This window comes from Engraulis encrasicolus, chromosome 1 (assembly GCF_034702125.1).
Source record: "Engraulis encrasicolus isolate BLACKSEA-1 chromosome 1, IST_EnEncr_1.0, whole genome shotgun sequence".
NCBI lineage: Eukaryota > Metazoa > Chordata > Actinopteri > Clupeiformes > Engraulidae > Engraulis > Engraulis encrasicolus.
The window spans coordinates 18,326,879-18,349,378 of record NC_085857.1 but is presented as its reverse complement, the minus strand read 5'-3'; the positions used below and the strand labels follow the sequence as shown (position 1 = coordinate 18,349,378).

The 22,500-nt window shown below is 45.5% G+C and overlaps 1 protein-coding gene across 1 annotated transcript in view; it reads right to left on the bottom strand.

Annotated features, from left to right (window-relative positions):
* crebbpa (CREB binding protein a) overlaps nucleotides 1–22,500 on the bottom strand; it is an 89,202-nt gene that overhangs the window by 43,232 nt on the left and 23,470 nt on the right. Inside the window, exons 2-4 of the mRNA XM_063198309.1 lie at nucleotides 16,549–17,300; nucleotides 5,252–5,377; nucleotides 2,845–3,199 (exon numbers count right to left, since the gene is read on the bottom strand). Of these exons, the coding sequence (XP_063054379.1) occupies nucleotides 2,845–3,199; nucleotides 5,252–5,377; nucleotides 16,549–17,300 (1,233 nt within the window). The remainder of the gene's footprint in view (nucleotides 1–2,844; nucleotides 3,200–5,251; nucleotides 5,378–16,548; nucleotides 17,301–22,500) is intronic.

The window sequence follows — 22,500 nt, the reverse complement described above, 5'->3', positions numbered from 1 at the left end:
TGTTCTCGCACGGATTGTGTGATAATTACAAGTCGTTATGCAACGGTGTGGCCCATTCTCTAGTAGTGCAATAACGAGCGGTGACAGCAAAGTGGCAGAACAAGAGGGCAAAAAAGGAAAAGAAGAAGATATGGGGGGGAAGGAAAACTATACGCATAAACGGTGTGACGTGTGCCATGTGCGTTTCGGTGGTTAAGCCAATGCAAGTCAATTGGTGGTGTTGGGAAAGAATAAACAAAAGACAAGGGCCTGTAGACTAGCGCTGTTCACACTCAACATGCCGAAAACATGTTGAGTTGCTGGCTGTTCAAATAATATAGCCAAAAGGCCGTGGCTGAAGCATGGACTGTGTTCATTTAGGCTAGCCGATGTAGCATGTCAGTTAATGAGACACTCTGTCTTCCCCCCCAAAAGGGGGCGTAACGCACATCCACGAGCAAAGTACCCGGATGGCCGTTCATACGTATGCATCGTCACAACTTCATTAGCGCGTCGGCTCTCAGTCAACTCACACCATCTCTGTGTGCCATCAGTCACAGCTGCAACGACTCGACTCATCCGTTTCCTCCCTCACACATCACCGCACCATCAACACACAGACAGAAACAAATTCACACTGATGCAGTTGTGATAATCTGCTGTTGTGATAATCAGGTGTTTTTTACATGTTTGGTAAGAGCACAAATGATGAGTGGAGGTGCAAAACGCACACCAGTAACAGAGGTGCTGGCAACCAGAAAATACGCCTGTCGGCCTTCCTCAGGTCACGTGTAAGAGCACAAAAACAAGAAAACAAGGGTTGATCCGAGACCACAGCAGCAGATTTCAATTCACGGAGGTCACAACTGCACTATACTGAATATACTGTAAGTTATACTGTCTTGCTTGAAACGCATAAAATGCAAGAAATGAAATGAAGAAATTGCAAAGAAATGCATTTTTGACTCCAATACTATAGTGAAGCATATTTTCTGTCCAATCACCACCGTCTAAACCCACAAGTTTTCCCACCCATGTGGAATGCTGATTAGCTGATTAGATGAGATCTTCCAAAACGTTACAATCTCAAACACAAAACCATTGTTTTATGTCGGTAGCCGGCCAGCCAATTTCCAAACATATTGGTCATAATGTTGCAATCGTCATGATTTGTCATCACCTTGATTTGGGCTATACGAGAGTGGAGGCTTAAACTAAGAAAGCGCTTAAATCACAAACCAAGATCACTTAATCCAGATGTAGACCTAAACCTGGCAATACAACTGAGTGGCATTCGCTAAATTCATTCGCTGATAAAGAGGTTCATAATTATTCCTTAGTTAGTAGACTCAGGTTTGAAGAACACCCTGGAACAGACTATGTTCTTTGAACAATGAAGTGATGTGTGTTGCATTTGCTGTCAAAAGTCTGAAAGAAATCTGCGTTTGCACGTGAGGGCAGATTGTAATTTTCACTGAAGCATTTCATATGAAGATTTATGGAACAGTAAAAAAGACGTGTTCCCCCAGTCAGACCATGTGGGCACTATCCTACAATATGGGCCAGTTTAAGAGGCCAATAAAACTCAATACAATAGTTTATAGAGCGTTCACAAAATACAAGAAAAGGCAGATGAGGCTAACAATGAATACAACTTTTAAGGTCGACTGACCTAAGTCACATTCAATTTTAAAATACAGCCTTGAACTGCTCATAGTTACCCATTTGTAAACCGTTCATGTGCATTTTCGTGTCACCATTCTGGACCCCATTCCTCAAAAGCACCGTTGCTAACCCACTTAGCAACTTGGCTGGTTCCAATGCAATTTCCCACTGACAACCAACTAATTGCTAATGTAGTTAGCATTAGCAATGATGTGAGGAATCGCACCTCTGGTACTGTGCAGGACTGAGCAAGTGGGAGCAGGACTGAGCAAGACACGCAGTGAGATTACTCATTATTTCTACAAGGGTAGAAATCTATTCTGTGGGGTACATTTTTTTTTTTAAAGCTCATTCAGAAAGAAATTGGTTGCACATGGGAGGCTGATTAAGCACGACGACGGTCTTAAACCATCACATAAAACAATAATTACACCACCCATTAACAATTTTTTAAACTGGGTGCCCACAACACAGGCCCATATAAACAAACACCACCCAAAAAAAACCTGCAACACTGTGATTGAAAATTGGGATAAATATTCCAAGACATCACAGCAATCCAGTTAAGGAGTGCTTGATTAATTTTCATCAGCACTACTTCCATGTTTTTTTAATTTTTAAAATCCAATCCTTCCTGCAAACATTTCTTTCCATTCGCAACTCCATCAATATTACCATGAGCACTGCCTGCCTGGATCTCAAATCCTTACAGCTGTTCGACACACCCCACAAAGCAGCAAACCAGCACATGAGTAATCAACAACACTTCCAAACACAGACGCATAAACACACTCACACAAACACAAACACACTTGTAAGTTCACGATCAAAACCTACAACCACCTGTGCATCATTAATCCATGGAGGCCAAACTTCAGAACACCACCAACGACAAGACGCTCACACACATCTAATACAAAACAACTCTTCTAACAATTGCATATGCATGATGACAAGCACACAAACTCAACACACAACGTTGACATATCCATGCAAGGTGCACACTTGCCCAATACAACTCAGCAACCCCATCCATACACTTGAATTTCCCTTTGAACTGAAACATCTCATCTGCTGTACTACAACACTTCAACAATAAGAAATGCACGCAAATGCACATGCACATGCACACATGCACGCGCGCACGCACACACAATCACACTCTCTCCCCCATTCCTGCACTCCCAGCTAGCGCCTCACCCTGGCAGGTCTTGCCGGCCTGGCAGTGGGTCATGTGGTTGAGGACGTTCTTCATGGTGCGGCAGTGCGGCAGGGCGCAGGCCCGCACCTCCCCGTTGGCCTGCTCACGCCGCTGGCACTTGTGGGCGTGCAGCAGCAGGACCAGCTGCTGCTGGATCAGCTTGCGCTTCTCCGGGTCGGCCGTGGGGCCCGTGGCCACGCCCCCCACCGCGCCCGCCGCTCCCGGTACGCCAGCGGCGCCGCCCGGCCCGCTTGCCACCAGCCCCATCTGCTGCTGCTGCTGCTGGACGGCCTGCTGCTGGGTCACCATGCCCACCTGCTGCTGCTGAGGGGAGGCCTGCTGCTGCAACTGGGCCTGAGGAGAGGAGAGGAGCAGGGGAGAGGAGAGGAGCAGGGGAGAGGAGAGGAGAGGAGAGGAGCAGGGGAGGAGAGGGGAGGAGCAGGGGAGAGGGGAGGAGCAGGGGAGAGGAGAGGAGCAGGGGAGAGGAGAGGAGCAGGGGAGAGGAGAGGAGAGGAGAGGAGAGGAGAGGAGAGAGGAGAGTAGAAAGTATAGGAGAGGACCAGTGGAGGAGAGAGAGGGGAGGAGAGGGGAGGAGAGAGAGGGGAGGAGAGGGGAGGAGAGAGAGGGGAGGAGAGGGGAGGAGAGGGAGAGGAGAGGGAGATGACCACAGAAGAGGAGAGGAGAGGACCAGAGGAGAGGAGAGGACCAGAGGAGAGGAGAGGACCAGACCAGAGGAGAGGAGAGGAGAGGACCAGAGGAGAGGAGAGGAGAGGAGAGGAGAGGAGAGGACCAGAGGAGAGGAGAGGACCGGACCAGAGGAGAGGAGAGGAAGGGAGAGGGGAGAAGAGAGGGAGGGGAGACAAGATAAGATAAGAGGAGAGAGGAGCAGGGGAGGAGAGGAGAGGACCCAGAGGAGAGGAGAAGGGGGGAGAGGAGAGGAGAGATATTGAGAGGAAACCGTTTCAGTGTATTGCAAATCTTGTAAAAGCGTTTGTATACCACTGAAACACTAGCATGGCTATCGACAGACTACAACACAACAGATATAGTGTGGGAACTGTGTATTCATTTTCTCAAGGGGAGGTCAATCTTAACTATTTAAAACACTATCTGAAGCTCGATGGAAAGCAGGTTTCTGCTGTCTGCATAATGGACCTGTAAACAAACTATGAGTTTTCCTTTGTCTCATAATATATATCTGCACATGGTTAACAGTGACAGGATGTCAGACTTGTTGGCCAAAGCTTGCCGGCTCGATACCCGACCCACCAGGGGTGCATTTCTCAAAAGAGAAGTTGTTAGCCTGTTAGCAACTTCAGTAGTTGCCAATGGGAAAATGCATTGAAAACAACAAAGTAGCTAATGTAGTAAGCAACTTTGGTTTCAAGAAATGCACCCCAGGTTTGGTGGAGGGAGTAATTAACCAGTGTTCTCCCCCATCCTCCTGAGGTACTGACTGAGCATAGTACCGTCTAGTGTTGCACCGATACCATTTTTTGGCCCGGATACCGAAACCCGATACCTGGCTATGCAGTATCGGCCCAATCATGCAGTACCGCCCAATATCGGCCAATACCGATATCATACCGATACCACCCTATTTGAAATGTATATATATGAAGGGCTGTAGTGCATACTACTTGGATGTCAAATCATGGCATGGCTTTGTCAGGCTGTTGCCTACCTTTGTGAAACAGGAAAAAGGCTAATACAAAGTGAATCCAGCAAAACTTTTCATGCTTTTTAAATACCTCTATGAAATAACTAATTTCCAGGCTCTATAAGTGTCATACAAGCACCTGTAAATGGTATCGGTGCCCTAATTGTTGGTACTCGCCGATACCGATACCACCATTTTAGTGCCGATCCACCGATACTGGTATCGGTATTGGTATCGGTGCAACACTACCGTCCCGCCATGGTGTGCCCTTGGGGTGCCGTTTGGGGCTGCCCCCTTTTGCACAGGTGAGGCATAACATTTGTTCATTTTCAATTTCTTTCTATTTCATTCTGTGCAGTCATTGTGTGTTGTGGAGTGCTGCGTTACAATGACAACGGGAGTTTCCCAGGAGGGCTTTCTTTCACTTTCATTCTCTCCTCGATCTCACCGTTGTGCACTAACAAGCTCTGTGTGGGTGTGTTCTGAGTGAGGTGGGGGTGTATGCTGTATGTCCGCCCGGTGCTGTCAAACTCACCAGGTTGGAGCGGGAAAGGATCTGCACACTGCTTGCAGAAGACTTAATTTATTAGGATCGTAATTTATCGAAACGTTGCTCCCAATAAATTAAGTCTTTTGCAAGCAGTGTGCAGATCCTTTCCCGCTCCTACATGTGACAGTTTTTTGATCTGGCACCTGCTGATGCTTTTTTGCTGGATGTGCGCACTTTCCACTACACTCAAACTCACCAGGTTGGCCACGTTAGCGGGCAGGCTGTTCTGGAGCGCAGCGTTCACTCCGCCAGCACCCAGCTGCTGCCCAGCTCCCTGCCCGTAGGCCTGTCCAAACGGACTACCACCACCCGGCATACCAATCTGCAAAGAGAGAGAGAAAGAGAGAGAGAGAGAGAGAGAGAGAGAGAGAGAGAGAGAGAGAGAGAGAGAGAGGGGGAGAGAGGGAGAGAGGGGGAGAGAGAGAGAGAGAGAGAGAGAGAGAGAGAGAGAGAGAGAGAGAGAGAGAGAGAGAGAGAGAGAGGGAGGGAGAGAGAGAGAGAGAGAAGAGCACAACACAGGGTAGGTTAACATCAGAGAACTTTGAATGACGAAAAACGGGAGGCAGTATGTGGCTCATTGAGGGGAGATTAGGTGTAACCAAGGAAACCACCTTGTTTGGGGCCAGACATTGCTACAGCGGAAGCTAATTGCATTGTAATTGTATTTCAATCCCTTTGTTACGGCATGCCACGTCGTCCACATTAGTTGAACTTCACATCAATCTGTAACGCTATCCGCCCCCAGATTCAGACGGACCTGCTTTGTGTCTTTGTGGAAGACGTCATGAAAACCCAAAAACCTCTGGCTAAGGCCAGGAAGGCAAGAGGCCAGTGTTCGCGTCCTGATTAGACCTCTGTGTTAAACTTTCATCACCGATTCATTGCTTCTCTACCATGTGACGTAGTAGGTGATCTCGGGGGACAATAAATCGCATTAGCCTCTTGCCAGCAAAACTGATTGTAGACGCGCAGTGAAAAGAGACTACAAACGACATTGACCTTGTTGTTATTGAACGCGTGTGCACGAACACAGTCACATTATATTTGGTTAGCCGTGTGATCTGTCTCGGGAGTTTTACAGTGGACAAAAGTCTTGGCGAACGGCCAAAACAGCGTATGGGGGGACGGATGGAGAGAAAACATTGATGTGAACATGGCCTTGTTAATAGCAGACTACAAATGCACTAACTATGTTGAACCCTAATTTTTTCCAAGTCTTTCTGCCTTGTTTTTGTGGAGTTAGAAACTGGAATGTCAAAATTCGCCCCATCCCGCAATGGTGAAGAGTCTTTATATACAGTGCCCTCCATAATTATTGGCACCCCTGGTTGAGATGTGTTAAAAGCCTTAAAATAAATTCAGTGTTTATTGCAGAAGAATACTGTCACACTGAAAATTTTAGGAAAATGTAGCCTTCAACTCAAATGAATTGTAGGAAAATAAAAAAATCCCTGACTAAAAAATAATTCTTTTTCATTATATCACCTGTTCCACAATTATTGGCACCCTTAACAATTCCCAGGAAATAAATATAATTGATGCATTTCTGTCATTTCCACAGTAGTTTACAAAGTTTACCAGAGTATGTAGGAACATTCAATTAGTAATTCATCACTTCCTGTTTCCCTGGGGTATAAATATGACGTGACACTGAGGCCATTTCTCTTATCCACTCTTAAACATGGGAAAGACAAAGGAACACAGCATACAAGTGAGGCAGATGTGCGTCGACCTTCACAGGTCAGGCAGAGGCTACAAGAAGATTGCCACTCAACTGCAGCTGCCCATATCCACTGTGAGAGGAATAATTAAGAAGTTCAAAACAACTGGAACAGTGGTAAACAAGCCTGGACGAGGACCCAAGTTTATTTTGCCACCACGCACAGTGAGGAGGATGGTAAGAGAAATCAAAAGATCTCCAAAGCTCACTGTTACAGAATTACAACAAATGGTAGCATCCTGGGGTCACAAAGTCTCCAAATCAACCATCAGGCGCTGTCTACACGCCAACAAGCTGTTTGGGAGGCATGCACAGAGAAAACCTCCCCTTCCACAATCATAAACGCAAACGTCTGGAGTTCGCCAAGCGGTATTGGGGCTTCAAATGGGACCGTGTGCTTTGGTCAGATGAGACCAAGATTGAGCTTTTTGGCAACAAACACTCTAAGTGGGTCTGGCGTGCCACGAAAGATGCGCATGCTGAAAAGCACCTCATACCCACTGTGAAGTATGGGGGTGGGTCAGTGATGCTGTGGGGCTGTTTCGCTTCCAAAGGCCCTGGGAACCTTGTTAGGGTGCATGGCATCATGAATGCTTTGAAATACCAGGACATTTTAAATCAAAATCTGTTGCCCTCTGCCCGAAAGCTGAAGATGGGTCGTCACTGGGTCTTTCAGCAAGACAATGACCCTAAACATATGGCCAAATCTACACAGAAATGGTTCACCAGACACAAAATCAAGCTCCTCCCATGGCCATCTCAGTCCCCAGACCTCAACCCCATTGAGAACCTGTGGGGTGAGCTGAAGAGGAGAGTACAGAGGAGAGGACCCAGGTCTCTGGATGATTTAGAGAGATTCTGCAAAGAGGAATGGCTGAAGATCCTTCTTTCTGTCTTTTCCCATCTTGTGAAACATTATAGGAGAAGATTAGGTGCTGTTTTGTTGGGAAACGGGGGTTGTACAAAATATTAACAACAGGGGTGCTAATAATTGTGAAACACATTATTTGATGTCAAATAATTATTTCTTTATGTGGGATTTTTTCCCCTCTGAATAAATGCACTTGTATTGAAGGTTGGATTTTTCTCTTTTTTTCCATTAAGGTCCCATATTATTTAGAAAATAATAATAATAATTGGAAGCTAAAAAACACATCTCAACCAGGGGTGCCAATAATAATGGAGGGCACTGTATATATATATAAAAAAACCCGCAAACAACGCAACCGAAAACATAACATCCTTGGCAGAGGTAATTACAACAAATGATTCTTGCAATCATTAGGGCCATATTTTCTTGATTTTCTGAATGTCTGGGCTGAAGACTGTTGTTGTGACATTGAAAGAAATGATCAAACCTGGCTTGCTAGCACTGATTATGCACGTCAGCCCTTTTGGATTTTATTTGTACTTTGAAAGAGTTTAAAAACGGAAATGCACTGGCACAAAAATGTCCAAAAAAATGATGGCCTTCTCATAAAAGAACTGGCGAGACCATGAAAATATTTTCAAAAAAAAGATACCACCACATACTTTTCAGAACACTGCAATCCAACTTCTGCCTCCAGACACAGCGGATCAAAACTTTCCAAAAGAATCAAGACCAACATTTCCAGCTATTTGATTACGCGCGTGCAGATTATTTGTTTGCTTGTACTTGCACAAGGGTTGCTAGGCGTTTCTTTTTTAAAAGATGTGCCCTGTGGTTGTTTTTTGTTGTGGATTTCTACGATATTTCGACTCTGATGAAAGCAGGAAACGAAGACCATTTATGGGTGGTGGTGCCTGAGGCCCATGGATGAGCTTTGGGCCGGACCTCGGACATCTCCAGAAGGAGCCAGTCGACCAAGCTGCAGTCGCAAGTCACTTTAGAGTTTGCAAGGAATCCATCACTAAGCAAAGCAAGTCATGGGTACTTCATTCTGATGGCTGATGTCTCTTGAATCAATTTGCCAAAATAGAAATAAGCCATCTCCAAATTCAATCCAATGCAGCACAAATTCCAACATCTCACAAAAGGAAATAGAATATGTCCGTAAAAAAAGTGCATGTAGAATTTGAATTCTGTATTGAAAGTAAATCCATTTGAAATAATTCTTCAACCAGATCTCGTTCCAAGCCTCTAGACAAGCCGCTCCAGGTCTAAACGTTCATTCATGAACACAAACCTGCATATACACACACCAGCACACAAGCAGGCACGCAGGCACACACGCAGGCACACAGTCCTTTAAAACGAGCATGCTGCCAAAGAGAGAGAGAGAGAGAGAGAGAGAGAGAGAGAGAGACAGAGACAGAGACAGAGAGAGAGAGAGAGAGAGAGAGAGAGAGAGAGAGAGAGAGAGAGACAGAGAGACAGAGAGAGAGAGAGACAGAGAGAGCGAGCGCCGGGTGGAAGGAGAGAGGGATGGAGGCAGGGTGCTGCTGCTGCTGCTGGCTACTGGCTGCCAGGCTCTGGGGCTTGGCTGCCCTCCCTCCCCCCTCGCAGTCCTTTGCGCTGTCCAGCAGCCAGAGGGGGGAAGAAGAGAAGGAAATCTGGGGGATCTGAAGGGGGCCCCTGTACCCCTTCTTCTTAACCCTCCCCGCCCCCTCGTCCTTCTCTGGCGCAGCTGGTTGGTGTGTGTGTGTGTCTATGTGTGTGTGTGTGTGTATCTCTGTATGTGTACGCGTGAGTGCATGTGTGTCTGATGCCGGCCGGCCGGCTGGCTGTGTGGACAGAGGCCCAGCTGAGAGGCTGAATGCCGGCAGGCAGCAGGGCGGGTGGAGGGGTAGGGGTATGTGTGTGTGTGTGTGTGTGTGTGTGTGTGCTGGCTGCAGAGGGGGAGGACAGGAGGAGAGGAGTGCAGCGTTTCAACACAGCTGAGCGGCCCCTTCAGTCAGCACTCTAGCTAGTCAGCAACAATGTGCACTCACACACGCACGCACGCACACACTGCCCCTTCTTCTAGGGATGCACCAATACCGATACTGGTATCGGTATCGACTGCCGATACTGCTCATTATACTCGTACTCGTACTCGTCAAGCACTTGCCGATACCAGGAACGATACTGCTATTACACAAAACAATGCAAAATCTTGTCACGTTCTGTGGACTTGAAAGCAGCATGGGAAAAAAGTGCCACCTCATACATTTAATAACATTTAAATCTACATGGAAATTTACAATACATCAAATATCACAGGTGGAAAAAAACAAGGCCATGCATTTATTTTCATTGTATTTTGGTGGTAAAAGGTATCGGTATCGGTACTCGGTATCGACAAGTACACACATTATAATGTACTCGTACTTGTATCGGTTTTCAAAAAAGTGGTATCGGTGCATCCCTACCTTCTTCTTATCCCCATCAGCCCGGCTCCTCTTCTCCCCAGCCTCTCCTCACTATAGCCCGACCCCTGTCCCCTTCTTCTCCTTAATCCTGCACAGCCACACTCTCTCCCCCCTCCCCAACCATCCATGCCTCGGCAGCAGAGGTCTTTAGAAAGCAGAGCGAGGGAGGGAGGGAGGGAGGCAGGCAGTGGGCATATAAGTCCCTGGAGCGAGTCGCGAGCCATGTCTGTCTAGGGATAGGTTGCCACCGCCGATACAGGCAGAGCAGCGAAGAGCCGTCTCTGGTGCATGGTGCTTAGCGGCTGCATGCTCAAGTACACTGTGTGTGTGTGTGTGTGTGTGTGAGTGTGTAAAAGGAGAAGCATGTCGGCACTACAACCAGAGCAAGGGAAGGGGTGGATAAGACATGTAGTAGTCCAAGTCCGTGGTTTACTGGCAGACCCTCACCGGCTAATTCAAATGACTGAATGGTAAACATCCTAATAGAGGTTTCCCTGTGCCTGGTTTGTGAGCTTGTTGACTCAGCAAATTGCAAACCGCCTCCTGTCAGAGTAACTTGCTTCCTGAAAGAGCCTCAAAGTAGAGTCCTTTAAAAAACGCCTGAATGAAAATAGATAATAGAATAACAGTCAGTCTACTTGAGCCGAGCTAACCATTTGTTCCATACACTGTAATTATATAAATTCAGGCAGGCTCTGGGTTCAACACAACGACCGAAACATTGCTTTGCAATTCCAGCCACATAAGAGGAGAGAGCAAACCGTGTGACCTGGTAGACTCTTAAGTATGCGTGTGCGCATTATGATGTACTGAGCAGTGATGATGGTGTGATTTGGCGGTGATGGTCGGATGAATGTGCGTGGTGTGGAAATGCATAGTGCACGCAACTGTTTACAGTGATCACAGACTGTTGGCGTTTAGTCTGACTTGTTGAAAAGTTGTGAGATGTGCGCACTTCCCAATAAAGCAATTGCCGTGGTTGCAGGATATAAAAGAAGGCACATGAAAAAAAGGGAGAATTATCCGCACACCACAAAAGCTCCCTTGTCGTGATTTAGTAAGTGAAAAGTTGGCACAACGTTTCGACCTGTATGGTCTTGGCCAGGTGTGGGATGGTGTGCGGACATTTCTTCCTTTTTTCCATACTCTTACTTGTTGTTCATTTTTGTTTGTATGGTTTGTTTTTTAATTCATACACTAAACAAAGCGGTATATGAGCTCTGTGTGCGCACACGCATCCATGTGTGTATGTGTCAACTTTGGCCCCTTTCCAAGAGATTTTTTTGCAAGCGTCAGAAGACAAGAAAAGACGTGCAAAACCGCAGCTCGAAGACTTCAAGGCGTACGCGGGTCTGGCGGATGGCTGGGGCCTCAGCCGCACTCAGTAGCGAGAGAAACCGCAGCCTGGTTTCACAACAGGCCGGGAGGCGCCTCGCAAGGTTTCACACTACCTACATCAAAAACACTCGCAATAAGCTGTGCGCCGATGTGACCCACAACCTCGAATATCTAGCCAAGAGATGCTTTAAATTATAAAATCATACAGGGTCTGTCTCTAAAAGGTTAATAAGCTTTTTGTTTTTTAAACAACAGATCTGATAGTGCCTGACAAAGGTTTCTAACAAACTACATCAAAAAGTCTACATTACGCTTGGCTGTATATGAGCTGATGCGACCAAATTATTTTTTAATATTTGCCCAAGGGATGCTGCTTCAGATTGCAAAACATATTTCAGCCTTCATAAGACTAGGGATGCATCGATACACATTTTTTCATTTTCGATCCGATCCCGACATCTACATTTGGATATCTGTCGATACCGATACTACTCCGATCCTATACCAAAACCACATATGGGTTTCAACTTGAGGTAGGCCCAAGTAGACTATTTGGTCAGAAAAGGAAGTCAGAAGAACAGGAAACCAATAAATAAGTAAAAATAAACATGTAAAAAAGTAACAATCCCATCCTGAAAACAAATATGCAAGTGTTATGATTTCAAATTAACAGTACACCTGGCTCAATGTCAGTATCAGGAAAGTTCCGATGCTTTGGAAAAATTCCGATCCGATCCGATCTCTGAATTATGTTGATATCTGAACCTGATACTGATACCGATATCCCATCCCTACACAAGACTAGCCTGACTCTCGCCAGACCCTGAGATAGATCTGATGAGTTGATGAGACTCAACAATCTGCCCAAGAAATTGCTAGGAGAGATGTTGATTTCGGTTGTAAAACACAAGCTTAGGCTCTCTCTACCTGATTGAGAGAATTGTTTCACAACAGGTTGGGTGGTGCCCGACAAAGTTTCATACTGAATACATCAAAAGCACTAGTCTGCACAACGCTCTATCTCTGAACTGACATGATGTTAACTTTTTGAGAGGAACTGAGCCGGTTGAAATGTGAAAATACTTTCTTTAAAGGTTTAAAACGGTTGAGGTGCTTGTCCTCTAAATATTAAAATACTAAAATTAAAAACAGAACCCAGGCTAGAACCTGTCTGATATGTTTGAGGTAAAGAATTCTTTAGTTCACCTGGTCTTAACCAGCTGAACTCTTTGCACATGTCGCATTACCTGTGTATCTCTTATCCTCTACCCACACTGGCAGCCATACTACTCAGATCTCTCTCTCTCTAAGCCATCTTCTCTTTCCCTACAAGCCCAACACGCACGCACTCACACACGCACGCACACGCGCACACACACACACTTCTGTGCTCAGCGGAGAAGATAGCCAGAGCGGCGTGTGTGACGAACAGAGAGGCCTGATTGCTTCCTATTGACTTCCCCTGAAAGCAGCATGGTTGTTTCAGATGTCTGTGGTGTGTGAGACACACACGCGCACACACACACACGCGAGAGTTGTCTGCCCTTGGCCCCCCAAGGCTCCCTGCCATCTCCCTTACTCATGCAGACGGTCCAAGGCAAACGCCCTGACAATGGAGGCCCAGGGGTGGCAACAATGCATGAAATGATTAGCGGGCCTGCGGGGGAGAAGACAAGAGAGGAGAGGAGAGAAGAGAAGAGAAGCACTGTGCCAGATGCACTTGCCCAAGACTAATCGGGCCCGTTACACTGATTCTCTCTCACTGTGTGTGCCTTGTGAATGAATGGCTGAGGGATTGGGCATTGCGGCAAATCTCCACAGCATAATGAGTGCAGTTTAGCTGAAGGACATGTCAGAATGTGGTTACAAACATAATGTACAGGGCCTGCTAAATGAAGCAGCTTGACCTTAGTGCGTCTATTGAAATCAGTTATTATGAGGGCGGAAATTTGACTGTTGGACGCCTGTTGCTCCTTGTCAAATCATGCAGTTTTATGCAATACATAAATTTGACTGATCCGTTTTTTTGTTTTTTTTAAAAAAAGCAAGTCATCAACAAGCGAGCTATACGTGGTCATACAACTTGCCAGACACAGCTATTTGCTGTTAGTAAGTATATTAAGACAGTATGATAGAGGCAACTAGTATTCTGTCTGCCCTGACTGGAAAAGTTTGCAAATTTGATCAAAGGCCTCGTCATACTAGTTACTCATCGGATCAAAGTAATTGCAAGCCATACAGACTCCAGGTGCATCAGCAAAGTCTAAATGACTGAGACGTAGTCTCAAAGAAAATCCATGTCAAAGTAATCAAATTAAACCAAATCATTATAACTGAACCACTTAGATTGGAAATCTGCAACACAACCTTCAAGCCAGATACAGCATCTACACACATTTACCTTCCACAGCATTGTGAATTCTATTTTTTTTCAAAACTCGATTAGTATCTAATATTAAGTAAGGGTTAACGTTCGGCGAGAAGGTCGCTACCGTGGAATAGCAGCACGACAGAGAGAATCTTTAGACCCCGACGCGGAGCGGAGGGGTCTTGTTCTCTCTGAAGTGCTGCTATTCCACAAAGCGACCGAGTCGCCGAAAGTTAACCCGCTTATTATATGGATATACTTAAATTATTCACACATGGCGGGGACATGTCTTTAGGCCTATTTAATGTTAAGTCTATTATAGTTTTTAATGTCAAAAGATTGTTGCTGCGCAAAACAAAACAGTGCCGTTGTGGAACACCGCTAGGCAACAGCTAGGTAGCCAGGACAACAGGTGTTGTCTATCACAGCTGATTAGAGTCTTGTTGAAAAGTCGCTTTAGCAGTGAAAAGTCTTGTTGCCGTTGACAGCGGTCTGTTATAGACTAACCCGTCCGTTATCGAAAAATAACAGACGTGCGAACGTTGGGGAGCCCCGTTGAAATGAATGGCGCATTCGACCGATGACGTCACACCATATAATAATATCTAGTATTTTTTCCAAATGTGTGGTCCTGTGCTTACTTTGCCAATGTACCTTAGACCTAGCCTGGTCCTGACCATCCCATAACACTACCATTTCATTTCGTATTCATCTCGTCTGGAGGTTAGATCTGACGCGATTGCAGGAAGCAGGACGGAACATTTCGGGAAATTCAGGATTTAACTTAAGTTGTTGAACAAACACGTCTGATGTCTATTAAACATCACCATAGATAGACATGTCTGACAGAATATCCTACCGTACGATAAAATTACAATGTAGGGCCGTTGGTCAGCGCACCGGCGCAAATCGTACCGGTCAACATCGCTCCACAGAAAGCAGGTACCAGACATAGTGTGGAGCCAAGTCTCTTGGCGGAAGTACGTAGGATAGTGCGTGAGGCTACCTTAGACCCTCAGACTACAACCGCTGTCCACCCACTAAACTGGGCGATAATCTGGTGGTACATTCCTAGAGAGTGTCAGGAACTTTACAAGTGATGATTCTCTCTCTCTCTCTTACTCTTATTTTTGGAAAAGCTGCAGGACAAGTCCTGTCTTTCATGACAAAGCAACCAACATACATATACGAAAGAAATACAAAAACATGATACTAATAACAACTAACGAAGAAAAACAATGCAGAGGGCAACTGGTTCATTTGCAACATGATCAATTACAGCAGAGTCTGATGATGTGTATGCTATACATTCTTATTTGCTTCTCATGGTGGGAACAGAGCCAACCAAATTAACAGGTTCATAACCAGAAGCCTTCTCTGCTCCTGTAAACACGAGCTTGTTATTGCATAACAAGTGCCACTCAGTGAAGTCTCAAATGAAACACCTTTTCTCGGCATGCATATACACAGACTAAAAAAAAGGCAACAACAACCACCCCCACACACACCCACACACACAAAGGATGTTGAGGTAAATGTCCACCGACATGTTAATTAAACAATTAAGCCGTCAATCAGGCTTGGCATTGTATGAATGCACTCTACTCAATTAGGTGACCGTAGACACAAAGATCTAAATCCTTCCCAATTCCCCATACTGGCTCAGAATGGGTCCAATTCCAGAAATGCAGCGATGAAGGCAATTAGCTATGACATGAAAGTAAGGTCTGTATTGTCCGTGACGGCGAGAACGCTAGGAATAAATGGTGTCTGAGCTGCAAGGAGCAGGGAAGGATGCCAAGCGGGGTAGAGCTTAACAATTAGGGGGAGGGTAGAGGTCTCGGGAGTCTTTCAAATGCTTCCATGTCAATGTAACAGTAATTGTCATGAAGCCCATTGTAGTGTAGTGAAGTGGCTTCTGATACTAATGCTAACTACTCTAACTAGTAATCCCAATTAATTGATTGATTGACCTGATCCCTAACGTTGTTTATGGCATTTTATGGTGTGATGTTCTTATTTTATTTATTAATGATGCGTTTTATCTTATTTTAGTTCTATATTTATGGTCATTTCAACCTTTTATTGACCACTGCATTGTATGTCTGTCCTGTGGTATATGTTGTTGCTGTCTGTATGTGCCGTCTTGCTGTGCAATTAATCGGCCCTTTTGGGGACAATAAAGTTGAAAAGTTGAAGTTGAAGTTGTGAAGTGGCTTCTGACTAGTGTCTGCTTTGTGCATATAACCTGTACTGTTAGATTGAATAATGTAGTGTAGGTTGCGTTTCTGATTTTTGTTTCAAGCTGGATAGAAGCCATGCAGCATATTGTGAATATAACCATCAAAAATGTCTAGATTTATTTGCAGCTAAACCATGGTGTGTGTTATGTCTTAATATTAATCTATAATGCAGAACACTGTACCAACATTTTGGCAGGATTTTTTCTTCCGTTTTTGCAATTCTTTCATACATAGGAAACCCCAGCTTGAACATGCCACACGCAATGAATCGCACAACAATCCAAAACAAACATAAAATCCATCCAACAACTTAAAAAAAATACTACACAGTGAAATAGCACAACAATCCTAAGCCTGCTCACCTCATTCATGCTGTTGGCCTGCTGGCCATCAAGTGGCATGTTCACAATATGCCCCAAAATGTCTACATATAGCGCAGAATTGCCCATTTAATATCCAATAATGTGACAAATTATAATCCTTCCCCTTACCTTGTTCATGTTGTTGGCCTGCTGGGCGTTGAGTGCGGCCTGCGTGAGCGTCTCAGCAAGCGCGCTGCCTGGTGCCGCGTTCCCGGCTGCTGCTGCTGCTGCCGCCGCCGCCGCTCCCACAGCCGCTGCTGCCTGCTGCGCCGCCTGGTACTGCTGCAGGGGCCCTCCTCGGCCCCTTCCAGCCGGCCCCAGTGTCCCGTTCAGCACCTGGCCCTGCATGCCGTGCCCAGCCGGCCCGCTGTTCATCAGAGCCTGGTTGAACCCGGCGGCAGCCACAGCGTTCATGCCCATGGCGCCTCCGTTGTTGTTCGCGGCACCACCCGCGTTGCCCGCCTGGACTGCGTTATTAACCCCGGCCTGACCGGGCTTGTTGGGCTGCTGGGGCGAGGAGTGCTGGGGTGAGCCGTGGGCGCCCAGGGGGCTCTTGCCTAGGCCTCCCAGCTGACCTCCCGCTCCTCCTGGTGGGGTATTGCCGGCGCCCATGCCGGGGCCTCCGCCGGCGGCGCTGCTGCCCGCACGGAGGAGCTCGGACAGCTGCTTGTGTTTGGCGGCCGCGTCGGGCATCATGCCCCCCAGGCCCCCCAGGCCCCCTCCTCCAGGCCCTGGTCCTCCTCCTCCACCTCCTCCAGGACCGGCTGTCCCGGAGCCGCCCCCGTTGGAGGAGGGCAGCAGGCCTCCCAGGTCGCCGCCGTTGGGGATGAGCTCATCGGGGAGGTCGTTCTCCAGGTCGTCCCAGGACAGCGAGCCCAGGTCTAACAAGGGAAGGGAAAAGGGAGGAACAAAAGACGGAAATTAGTCTCTTGGCTACAATCTTGTATATTTAGCATTTTTGTTTAAATGCTGGCAATATGTGCTGTCCCTTTCTTAAATAAATAAACTTAAACTTAAACTTAGAGAGGTGGGAGGATGAGTAGAGCACATGAAAAGCAGACAGACATTCACAACAAGCAAAGGCGCGGTCTTTCTCAGTTTGCTGCTGGGCACAGACATTGCTGCGATTCAAGAGAAGTTCACAGGGAATAAAGCAAGAAATAATTGTTAAGTTGAAAAATAAGAGTTACAGAGAGGTACAAGGATGAGAGTGGGTACAGACGCCATTATCATTCATGAGGAGCCATCTAATGAGCCTGATACAGGGAGACAAACCAGCAGAAGAGAAGAAATTCCCCGAGAAGAGACATTGTTGTGCTTTACGTGAAGTTAGCTTTAACAGCTTAGCCTGACAGCAGAGAATAAAACAATGAGTAATTCTGCGCCCGAAATGACCAAATGCTTCATAGTTACGTCTACTGTCGAATACCATTAAATACAGGCTACTCTACCATCATGTAGGGGTGGGCGATATGACGATATTAAATCGTGAATCGTGATATTGAGTAAAAGATCGTCTCGAATCTGCCAAAGTGGAGAAATCGTATAGATCGTCTTGCAGTGAGGATGTTTATTATCAGCATCAGAGTGACGTTTTCTCACTTGTGTTGTTGTCTTCACTTTATTCTTTACATTATTGTATTCCAGTTGTACACTTTATGAGAGTATCATCAGTGTGTTAACTAGGGGTGGGCATAGATTAATTTTTTTAATCTAGATTAATCTCACTGTAATTATGAAATTAATCTAGATTAATCTATATCAAAATGGCTCATTCAGAATAGGCACGATAGCGAAATAATGCCGAAAAAAACCTTGGGGTTTCTTAAGACAGATGGCCGTTAGACCAGAGCTCATCTTTTTTTCCAAAATGCATCTCATCTTCAAAAAATGGTCATGTTGATACTTGGTGATGAAAAAATCACAGCAATATGTGTAAAGTGTGTCCAATATGTTAGGAAGCATTTACAGTTTTAAGATACTGAAATTTCAAAATGAACAGCGCAATAAGTTGTAGAGGCAAATACAGATAAATCTATCAAACATTTAGGCTATTTAAACAATATTACCTCAACAATTCAGCATTTCATTTCTAATGGGGAGAGAGAGAGAGAGAGAGAGAGAGAGAGAGAGAGAGAGAGAGAGAGAGAGAGAGAGAGAGAGAGAGAGAGAGAACCTGCCACTGACAGTTAAAAGGAGCAGCGGCTCCTTTAAGAGAGGGAGGAGCTCTGCGCGTAGTAGGCACAGCAGCCCTCAGCAGAGCCAGGCTACTGGATATGCCTATCTAGAACCTACAGCACTGGCACACGGCGATTTGACAGTTGTTCTCAGAGTTAGAATGCCAGATGAGTTACAACTCGACATGAATTCAGTTTGCCAAAAAAAAAAGTCAAGCGCGACAACCGCGAGGTTTATTACCGTCGGACATGAGAATATCTCACTGAATTGCAAATGTGCGCGATTGCAACACAAACATTCAGCGAGAGTAGATATTGACAGTTTCAGTTTGACAATCTTCAAAATGCATAGGACTATCACACGGAATGTTTTGCAATTATAGCACAGGCAAGATTTCTGGAAGTTGTTTATGTATTCTATGCAATGCGTGAGGAAATGTAGGCTATGTCGGGCTGGTAGCTTCTCACACACAATAATGTCTCTCTATGCTTCACCTCAAACAATAACGTCTCTTTAGTCTACCACTTATGACAAAGCACTCAAACAACAACTACCACGGCAGAGGGATTAATGTTTTCAGCTGCAAACACTTCATATTTAGTAGGTCTGCTGAAACAACAGGTGGAGAGAGGAGAAGCAACTGGAGCGCAGTCTAAAAGCGTTTGTCAATTAAACGCTATGGTGACGTGCATACCCAAACTCCAAACCTATATTTTGAGAATAGATTAACGTGCGATATTTTCTTTATCGCGCGACAAGAGTCTCACATTATCGCAGCACGTTAACGCCGATAACGGCCCACCACTAGTGTTAACATTTTATTGACTGCAAATTATTGTTGTTTTTATTTTTTGTATGGAAGATCGTGACAAAAAAATCGAAATCGGGATTTCATGTTAAAAAATCGTGATACAAAATTTTTGCCATATCGCCCACCCCTACCATCACGCAACCGATCTACCACCAATATGAACAATGCCATTTAAAATCATCCAATAACATGCAGCGATATGGCATGAAATTTAATGCCTAAAATGCCTGTCAGTGTACTTGTGTGTGCCCGTGTGTGTGTCGCAGTCTGTGTGTGCATGTGTTAAGCGCCAGTTCGTCAGGCAGGGGATTCTCCGGGGCTAATAACCCGACCATTTAACACTTCCATTTTAGACTGCAAATTTGCCTGGCGGCACGCACTCACACTGTTCTCTCGCACGCAACACACACAAAACATGCACATAGCACACAACACACAAACACACACACACGTACACACAGCCCTGCATGCAATCTGTGAGGAGGAAGAGAAAGAGGAGAGAGGAGGGGGGTCCGTGTAGAGACGGAGCCCCATTCACAAGTCAGTGGGGTGTGAAAAACGAAACCAGCTGGGAGGGCATTTTAGAGGCTTTCCCCCGGCACACAGAACATGGATGCACAAGGAGAAACAGTGACTACAGACACTCCGCTAACACCACATCAACAGATGCAACTGTCTCCCCACCCGTCTGATGCGAGAGTTTTTTTTTTTTCAAAAGGAAAGAAAGAAACCAAGAGTGTGAGGACTCATTACAGCTGACAGACTAATGTGACAAGGAGCAAGCATTCCTCCTCATCAAAGTTTATTGTGATTGGTTTAGGGATGTTTTTGGAGTTCTCTGCTAACGTTTCTCTGCCTTTTAATTTACAATCAGTCGGCCAGACCACATTTAACTGACCGAAACCACGCTGGGTTGGAAGCGGTAGTCCATTATTCCCCTAAACAGCAGTCGGTTCAGCATTGGGCCGGGTGGGGTGAGGTTGGGTCGGGTTGGGAGATGCACCAATACTCAACTCAATGAGCACGAGTATGGCTTCCATTACTGTACAGCTTCACTGTTGTTATGGCCCATTGGATACAAGAGAACAACAGCTGCAGCTGTAAATGAAGAGCTTCGTTGCAATATGACTGGTATCCATTTTGGAAAATTGACATTTTGCTTTGGGCATTGCACTGCAAAATACCTTTTACATAGCTTTAAAAAGTAAGTTCTCAGAGTATTTGCCCCTAAGCAACATGCTCCAAAATACATTTCAAGACAAGACAGATATTGTCGTTTACATGCAGCAACAGTGGTCAGTTCACTGGCACCATTCATCTGCCTTCAGCTTCTGAAACTTTGGTTGATCAAAAGCTTCGGTCATTTGAAATTCATCAGTAGTAAGCTTACATGTAGAAAACTGGGGAATAAATCCCTTTCGATTCCAAAGCAAGTTAAAATATCCCTCGAGTCAACTCCCTCACCATTGCAGTCTTCACTGCAGCCATTGCGGGTTCTCACACACACAGACATGACAACGCAACATACCGCTGTATTTCAGCTGCCCACAACAATGCTGTTTACTTAATCTCCTAACGGGGACTCCAAGTTACTGTCAACTGATTAACCACATGCAGATGCTTGTCCACATAAAGATCGAAGCTTTGGAGGCCAACACTTTCAACGGTTTGAATCTCCAGAGTAAGGCTGTAGTATGCCGACCCAACAGACACAAATCACAGACTTTTCTGTCTGCTTGCACAGCTATTGTTATCAGCTATCCTGCTAAATGCTGGTGTTATTAGTCCCGCTTGGTGAGAAAATCGAACACTGATGTGGTGGCTGGTCATCATTTCTACTGTCAGTGGGATTGGAATTCATCCCTCTGAACCTTGGCTGGATGGATGATGTTAAACGTCTGGTCTCATGAGCCCGATTTCTCAAATTCCTGAATAAGGGCTTATCAGAGATACTGAAGTCAGGAAAAGGTGTTTACCGGTATGTTCAAACGCAAATTCGGAATACATCATATCCCTTTCATATTCGGGAGACTGAACGGCACATAAACGCACTCATTGTGGCTTCTACCGTATCAAATAACTTACTGTTGCTACTGCTTCTCCCACAATGGTGTTTCACAGTGTCACACTACAGTATTACTTCTGCACTTAAACACTTCCACTTCTCTTGCCAATACTACTAATTCGAGTTACTACCACTACCACTACCACCACTACTACTACTACTAAATTGCTACTGCTAGTAGTACTAGTTATTTGTCCCACTGTGGGCAATTGTTTAGCTGCTACGGCTCCAGAAACAGCTGCCATGCAACATGCTTTTCTACTACCACTACTACAGTCAGTGGCAGTCAATCATGCAGTCATTCATGCTGCTACTTCAGAGAAGCCACACAATCACAAATCACTGCTACGACTTGCTGCTGCTCCAGCGGATACAGCCACTAGAGCAGCGGAAACTGCTAAACCAGTTGTTATGCTACTATTGAGAGACATCACTAGTAGAAAAGCAGTTGTTGTCTTTTAGCAGAGTTTCTTCACCCACAATTTCGTTGCCTTCAATGACAATGACAAAGTTGCTACTAGGGATGCAAACGATTAATCGACTTTAACTGATTAATGTCTTAAGCGATTAAAAAACATTAATCGCAATTAATCGCCAATTTAACTGACAAGAGACCCAGTTGAGATGTAGCCAGGCTCTCACGCAAACCCTTCGTGCATCTTTGTTAAACTTCGTGAACTCGCACGTGGGTCTGGAAATCTTAGACGAGCCAGAAACGGAATCAGATATTTCACAGCCTGTCCAATCAGAATCGCGTGGCTGGGTATATACAAGTCAGAGGTTGTAGTACGTGATACAAAAAAAGCCACGTGAATTCTCCAATCAGGTTCGAGCTGTTGAACACACCTATGCCTTTCCAGAGCTAAGCGACTGATAATGTTCCAGATGGCTGGTAAGAACCATCACGTGGGAACCAGGTTAGGTGAGATGGGCATGTGAAAAAACAGTGTGTGTGAAGAGGGGTGTGAATAGTGGCAATATTTAAATCACCTTTGGATTAAAGAATTCAAATAGAATTCATTAAAGG